The sequence below is a fragment of the Tigriopus californicus genome, chromosome 10, assembly GCF_007210705.1.
Source record: "Tigriopus californicus strain San Diego chromosome 10, Tcal_SD_v2.1, whole genome shotgun sequence".
NCBI classification, from domain to species: Eukaryota; Metazoa; Arthropoda; class Copepoda; order Harpacticoida; family Harpacticidae; genus Tigriopus; species Tigriopus californicus.
Window position 1 is genome coordinate 2,012,064 of NC_081449.1, and position 8,355 is coordinate 2,020,418.

The window sequence follows — 8,355 nt, forward strand, 5'->3', positions numbered from 1 at the left end:
GATGGAAGGAAAAAGTTGGAAATGATCATCTCCCTCATATATGGCCTCCTTCTTAACTTCTTCACTATCTCGACCCTTCTCTTTCACATTAATACTATGCCACACCTCCTGACATTTGGTACAGATTATTCTTTCGTTGAGGTCGTTTTTGAAAGAGAGAGATGGAAACAAAATCTGACAAGATATCGCTATACATCTTTGGTACGGATAATCAACGCATGTCATTTTGGCGCTACTACGATCCAAATCTTGGATGGGATATCCTTGGCAAACCCTAACGTCGTCATGAAACACTTCAACTAGCTTCGACACTAGCACATCGAGATCTTGTGAAGCCCCATCCTCCACTTGTATCCCTTGAGCCCGATGGATATAGCGACCTGTGGATCTTTCTATGAGAAAGATTTGGCTAACGAATGGAGCACCCGTCTCATCAATGAAGTCGAAACTGTCTCGCTGAAAAAGGATCCAATTTTGGACCACGACATGGACCACGTTTAAACTCTGCTCAGAAGATTCCAGCCTCTTCAGAAACAGGGAAAGAAAATCCATGATTGAACAAGGTTATAATTCAATTAAAATGTTGAAATTGAGAGTGCCCAATTTTCCACGTAAAGTAGTCAGTGCTGCCAAATGTCGCTTAAATATTTACGTCAGAGACTTTCAGCTAAAGAAGAAGAATTCAATGGACAGTTCTGCTGTTCCAGAAAAGAATGCCATATTCAAGTGTCAACATAAATTGATAATCGCAAATGTCAAGGCTATTGATCGTTATCTAAATCTAAATTCATAATTAAAGAAATTAAACTTGAGTTTGCTCAAATGTTTAAGATCAATTGGATTTGATGAAATCAGTCTCATGTTTCACTACCAAATCCGCCTTTTTTGCTTTGGACCCAATGGATATATTGGCCAGTTGAAAGGTAGATTAGAAATACGTAGCTTATATACGAACGAATAAGCTCGTTCAGAATTCTCCTCAATTTTGAATCAAGACATGCAGTCATTTGTAATGTGAAACTGGAAGATACTCAACTTTGAAAAGAAGATGTCTCATGGAGTCTTGCATTTTATGGTTTTCTACAAATTAAGGCTTGAAAGTATGAAGACAGCAAATATTGTGATACTTTTAGAACTTGAAGTCTACAGTTGAAGGAACAGTATTCGGATTCAAATGTTGGTATATCAACGTAAGCGTATCTTTTCACAAATATATAAGAAACGGCTTTGTTCTTCAGTAAATCTAAAATCAAAGTAACCTTCAAACTCGGTTTTTCTTTTATTATTTATCATTACCATGATCTCTACTTCCTGAATATTTTTGTACGTTGAAGCAATAGTTTTTAAATAACTGCTTGGTAATTTCATTAATGAAAAAATGAAAAGGGCATCCCAAGCTTGTCACTGTCTTTTTGTTTCTTTTTCCATGTTAATTGACTTTTAAATATTCGTAGAAATCAGGAAGATAGTCCCTTCATAATTTAAAATGTATTCCCTAACAAGCGATTAAGCATTCTAGAGAAGCTGGCCTTTTGGGTTGGCAGAACGATTCTTGTATTCCGGCAACACTAGAAATTTTTCACCTAGCTACATGGACCAAAACAAAGTAAAAATAGTACAGAAAGTTGCCAAGAAAAAGTAAAAGCAACCAACTATTATGGAGTTTAAAGCCCAAATATTGAAGAAATTGAGCTCCTTGCCACAATCGCTTGATATTCTCCATCACGTAATCGATAACTGGATCCTATTTCAGCGGAAGTCGTTTGAGCATTATGATGACACAGGCGATCCTTACATCAGTCAAATATTTTTGATTGAGATATCAACGGGTCGATACATTCACCGATCCCAAGGCCAGAAGGTGGACCAGGGAACATCCCTCGACTTAGATGTATTGGCCTCAAAACTGGCCCATGTGTTTAATGACACCAAACCTTGTCGTGGGTTTCCCCTCCAGAATGACATGGACACATCAGAATTCTTGATGGTCTTGAATTATCCTTACCAGAGACAGGCTTCCAAAGAGTGTCAGTTCTACTTTGATGTCTCTAGCGTCAAAAATGAGTCCGATCATGACGACACGTTCCACTTTCTGGGGCTATGTGGTCCTTGTCAAGAGACCTGGCAGGATATTGATCCGGTGATAATGAAGATAGAAGACTATCCCTCTCTTGGAATCAATGCCAGCGAAGACCTGATGTCGTCTCAGAGTTCATTTAAGATAGATGAAGAAGATAGTTCCAATCCGACTCTAGTGAACTTCGATTACGAGGTATTGAATGCCAATGAAGAAGATCTCTGGTCAAGCACCGACAGAAATACTAAATCAGTGGTTGATTCTGGTATCATTGGCGAAGATGAAACTTCTTCTACGCAGAAACCAAACTACGAGGTCACGAGCATGGATGAAGAAGCAAGTAAAGGTCGACGGTACACATGTAAATGTTGTTCCTTACATTTTGACACACCCGCGGAGTTGTTGAGACATCGGAGGGTTCAGAAGCTGAAAAGAAGAGCCCAAAGGAAAGTAGGTTGTCTAGACTGCGACAATAGCGATATCGTGACTTTCAAGCAACTAGCAGACCATGTGGCCAAAGAGCATCCCGACAAGTTGGAAGAATACGAGGTATATCAGCCCAAAGACCAGGATCCCAGTGTCATGAAAGAGCCTTTGAAGTGCATCATTTGTGATTTCATGAACAATGGTGGTGTATCAAATTTCCGACACAGAGAACTCTACCATGATTTGGGCAGTCATGTGTGCAACGAGTGCCAAGAACCCAATCTGACCTATTACGATCTCATGATTCATAACTATCAGAAGCATCATAAACCGACTGAATATCTGCGGCCTAGCCTGTTCGGATTGGATATCATCACTCAAGCCGATGGCAAAATTCAGTTCAAAAAGATGTCCAAGTCGCAATGCAGTTTGTGCTCAAAGGTCTACAAGAAGGATTATGGTTTGATCACTCATATGCGATGTCAACACTCCTGGGGTATGTTCAATTGCAGCCCTTGTGGTGAGTCGTGTCATTACTCCAAAGACCTGTCAGCACACGTGCTTCAGTTTCATGGAGAAAATCCCGTGATCAAGTGCCCGAATTGTCTCCAAGACTTTACTTTGAAAGAGAACTATGATGTGTTTAACACCCATTATGAGACCTGTCTCCTCCACATTCAGAGTGAGAGGAAACATAAATCCCCAATAGGTCAAGTGACGAAGCATCAGGACCCGTTTCAATGTGATATTTGCGGCAAAAGCTATAGTGTGAAGCGGAATTTGGATCTTCATATGGACGCCCATCAAGGGATTCTTCGATTCAAGTGTGCTTATTGTGAGTTTGGCACTAATCATAAACATGTCATTGAAGATCATGAGGGATCACACCTGGCCAAACGCGCTCTTACGGATGGGACTAGTAGAGATTTATTGCATCAATGTGAACAATGTGGAAAGCAATTGAGAAGTGCCAAGCTGTTGAAACGTCATGTCCGTGTAGTGCATGAGGGAAAAAAGCCAAGTTTCCAATGCAAAGATTGCGGTGAATTCTTTAAACACTTTGTGGCCCTCTACAAACATAAAAAAGATTTGCACGGTTTTGTTTCCAAATCAAAGCATATTTAATGTTGTTGGTTTTTATATAAATCCAAAATGATGGATTTAGATGGAATTTACCTTTTGTCGTCTACCTTCATTCGAAAAGATGTTATAAGGTGCTTACCAATAAAATATTATCGACTAGATTGTTTACAATACTAATAGGATGAATGCCCCCATGCCGATAGTTTGCTAGCATGTACAGCTCAGTTTGAAGTTTTGAACATTTTGTGTTTTAGATCTCAAATTGCGGTGGGGGCATCTGTGTGTATCAATTTTTCAGCATATCTAAGATTATTTCTAAGCCTCCTGCTCTTCCCTGGTTGAAACTGATAGGAATAACGCGTTCTTTTGGCAATTTTCATGACTATTCGAACAAAAATGGATCCTACAGAGGAAGCTGGAAAATTTATATTTGTAAAGCCCGGCGCCGGTGACCGACCGATTAGAACTTGCTTAGATATAGATAGATTTATTTCTAGAGCCTGTACATGGTGTTGAATATAATATGTGGACTTGGACTTAGAGAACCAGTTTCCTCTCCTTGCATCGGCGGCCCTCGGATGTATTGTACTTTATCTGTCAATTACAATTTTCATGATGAGTTGTCTAGTCTTATCTGCGGCCTGTTCTCTTCTTATATACTCCGGTAGTCTGTTCCAGACTTACCTTACCTTTCCTGTCATCATATATCCTTTCCAACCACACTTTTTCCTCTTTCTGATATTCCCTTTTGTCATCGCCCTTGTCCTAGGGTTATGATATTGGCATAAGTAGAGTTCGAGTTTATCGTCCCAAAACGCTCTTTGAGGCAACTGGAGGTATCAAAAGACGTCCAGGAGGCCGAACACCAAAGCTCTAGCGGACCTGGGATATCATTCGAGCCCCTTGGGTTGCCGTAACCGTTCAAAGAACTAAAACTCCAGCTAAAGCAATGGTCCTGGATAATTTTCAGCGATGTTGGATTTAATCCCTCATTCTTTATTGATGCCGAGATAAAAATCAATGCCAATGACTTCCGGAACATTTTGAAAAGTAAAGTGTTACTTTGGTACAAGAAGCAATATCCTGGAGAGGCAATCCATAGATAACTTCATATATGGTTATGGTTTTCTATGAGGCAATCACAACACAACATGCAGTTGCAAGCTTTCGTAGCCATTTAGAGCAGGTTATTGACGCCAACAGTGGTCTTGTTGCATAAACTTTTTGTTCCTTCGATATCAATCTCACTGCGTCATTAGTACTTGAAATCATAATTCTAATTCGTTCAAACTGGTGAACAAACAAAGCTTTACGTCGCGAAGACATCATAGTAAGGAACCATCGTCATCAAGTAAACCTGTGAATCTACTAATAGTCCAATGGCAAATCTGTCGCAATAAAAATTAATAGATTTGACTTTGCTTCCAAATGTAAAAGTTCTTAACGAACACTCCGTGACAAGATGTGAAAAAAGATCAGAGAAGCTTTCAAGTTTCAATCCCACCCAAGCAAGCGCCCAAGTTGACCTTATAAGTTCATGTACCATATAGAAGAATGAATGGCTGAAAGGTAGATACTAGCCATTGAATTTCATATCAAATCCTCCATGGCCCTAAATGTACTTTTTCGCAACACTGTTTTATCCTGACCGTCTTGAACAAAAGCATTATTAAGAAGAACGAAGCAAAACAGACTTTAACCATAAAAAAAAACCTAACACGGATCAGGACGAAGCATTTCGCCAAGTTAAAGACGTCTCAAATTAGAAGACGTAATCATGGAGTTTAGAGCCCAAATACTGAAGAAATTAACATCCTTACCGCAATCGCTGAATATTCTCCATAACGTGATCGATAATTGGATTCTCTTTCAACGGAACACATTCGACCACCTGGATGACACTGGTGATCCCTACATCAGTCAGATCTTCTTGATTGAAATCTCATCTGGGCGATACATCCACCGATCCCAGGGCCAGAAAGTGGACCAGGGGAAAACTCTTGATTTAGATGTCCTAACTTCGAAACTGACCCACGTGTTCCTTGGCACCAAGCCTTGTCCGGGGTTTCCTGTTCAGCACCACATGGAACAGTCAGATTCCGTGATGATCCTGGATTATCCATACCCAAGGCAAGCTTCCAGAGAGTGCCAGTTCTACTTCAATGCACACATCAAGTCTGAATCCGGCCATGATGCTACAGAAGATTCAGCGTCTTGTTCTCCATGTCAAGAGGCGTGGCAAGACATCAATTCCAAGGGTGCATGTATGATAGAAGCTGACCCTCTTCAAGATTCGACTACCATCAAACTACACCCTACCCCACCCATGGCCGAAGAAGACAATCCTTCGTTAATGGACTTTGATTATGAAGTATTAAACACCACCCCGGGCGATCTTTGGTCGGACGAGAACGCGGTTCTCACTTCTTCGAAAAGATCTTCCAACCAAGATTTGGAACCTTTGATCGAGTCCAAGCTTGAAGTTTTAAGTGACCAAGAAACAAGAGGAAAAGGTAGAGTATACAAGTGTAAATGTTGTTCCCATGATTTTAGAACGTCCGCCGAGTTGGCGAGGCACAGAAGAGCTCGCAAAATGAAGAAAAGGGCTCAAAGAAAAGTGGGTTGCCTGGAATGTGACAATAAAAACATAGTCACTTTCAGACAATTAGTAGATCACGTGGCCAAAGACCATCCTGATAAACTCGAAGAATATGCAGAATATCTACCCAAAAACCAGGACCCCGCTTTAATGAAGGATCCTTTGAAATGTATTATCTGTGACTTCATGAACAACGGAAGTGTCCTGAACTTTAAGCACAGAGAGCTCTATCATGAAATGGGAAGTTACGTGTGCGGCAAGTGCCAAGAGCCTAATCGAACCTACTACGATCTCATGATTCACAACTACCAAAAGCACCGAATGCCCACCGATTTCTTGCCTCCGAGTCTCTATGGATTGAAACGAATAACGTTGAGTGGTGGCAAAATTCAATACAAGAAAACCCCAATGTCCAAGTGTCACTTGTGTCCCAAGATGTACAAGAACGATCATGGATTAATCAATCACATGAGAGGTCAACATCAATGGGGCATGTTCAATTGCAACCCTTGCGAAGAGTCATGTCATTTCGCCAGAGATTTTTCAACTCATGCGCTCCAGTTTCACGGGGACAACCCAGAGATCAAGTGCCCCAATTGTCTTCAAGAATTCGATTTAAAAGCAGACCCAGAGCTTTTTAATGTTCACTATCAGACGTGCTTTCTTCTTATTCATACCGAAGGCAACCAGAATTTGTCTTTAAAGCAATTATCCCAAAATCGAGGAGTGTTTCAATGTGATATCTGCGGACGAAATTTCAATGTGAAGAGGAATTTGGAAATTCATATGGACGCTCATCAAGGGATTTTTCGGTTCTTGTGCTCCTTTTGTGATTTTGGCTCGAACCAGAAAAGTACAATGGAAGATCACGAATTAATGCACGTTACTAACCAAGCTCTGGCAGATGGAAAAATCAAAGATGTTTTGCATCAATGTGAACAATGTGGAAAGCAATTGAGAAGTGCCAAGTTGTTGAAACGCCACCTTCGTATTGTGCATGAGGGAAAAAAGCCAACCTTTCGATGCAAAGATTGCGGTGAATTCTTTAAACACTTTGTGGCCCTCTATAAACACAAGAAATACTCGCACGGGTTTGTTTCCAAATCGAAGCATATTTAGTCTCAGTAATATGCACGCTTGAACGACTGTGATCTTGTGTGTTTTATTGGCAATTGGTGTTGCTACTCAACGGGGTAAAAAGTCCAATTCGTCTCATAAAATACCTAGGTTGTCAATTAGAGCTATGCATCTGATCCGCTATTTCGGAAAATCTAAGCATGGTTTTATCCGAGCCAACCAGAAATGTAAAACGAAGTTAGAAGGCATTTTTGGTTCATGATATTTGTTTCTTCATGTTTGTTTCAATTCATCAAGATTCAACGATCTTTAACAATCTTTATTGCTTTTTGACGGTATGTATTCGGTGAAAACCAAGTGTCTAAGAAAAATACGAATATTTCATCAATGGTCTCATAAAAGATCATGGATATTATGAGGATATTATTTAAGAATCATGGACTTTGGTCGCCAACGTGTCTCATTTTTTGCCGACCGATAACACGCCCATACAATTTGAAACAGATTTTGGATTCCCACATCAAAAAGCATCAGAGGATTATCCGATTCAAGTGTGACTATTGTGAGTGTAGGTCGAATCAAGTGCACAATTATCGGAAACATGGGAAATCTACCGACCACATCACTCACATTACAAGCTCGTCGAAGATCATTGTCCATTCACGAGGATGGCAAGATCGAGTACAAAAAGTCGAAAGTAAACTGTCAAGTGCGGCTGAAACACACAGTGGTAGTCTGGGTTTGACAGATTGACACATCTTTGTGATATGCCTTTGACCAAGGCGTAAGTCGTTCCTCAACAAAAGAAACGGATTACAGTTACAAATACCTTGGCCAAAAAGAGTAATTCGTTACACAACCTTTACTCACCAAAAAAATGTGATGGCGTTACCCGTTACAATTATTTGGCTAAACGAATGGAAATGCATACTATGAAAGTAATTTCTTTTCCAAATTTGTACTACTTCAGCAGTCGCTATCAATCTTATAGTGAAACCGTGCCTCATTCCTTTTTAAACCTTGGGAGGCGAAAGGCATATTTAAAAAGTCAAATCCATATATTCAGGATGGGGATTCCGGGTCCGGACAAAGT

The 8,355-nt window shown here is 40.3% G+C and overlaps 2 protein-coding genes across 2 annotated transcripts; both read left to right on the top strand.

Annotated features, from left to right (window-relative positions):
- Positions 1-1,571: 1,571 nt before the first annotated feature.
- Positions 1,572-3,576, top strand: LOC131888784 (zinc finger protein 256-like; the record flags this gene model as incomplete). The annotated part of the gene is given in 1 exon segment (XM_059237715.1): positions 1,572-3,576. A coding segment is annotated over 1 exon segment (1,919 nt), but the record flags the coding sequence as incomplete, so codon positions are not given.
- Positions 3,577-5,221: 1,645 nt separating this feature from the next.
- On the top strand, positions 5,222-7,336 carry LOC131888786 (zinc finger protein 62 homolog). The gene has a single exon (XM_059237717.1). It carries the CDS (start codon positions 5,364-5,366, stop codon positions 7,302-7,304), a length of 1,941 nt encoding a protein of 646 aa, XP_059093700.1. The 5' UTR covers positions 5,222-5,363; the 3' UTR covers positions 7,305-7,336.
- The last annotated feature ends 1,019 nt before the right edge of the window (positions 7,337-8,355 follow it).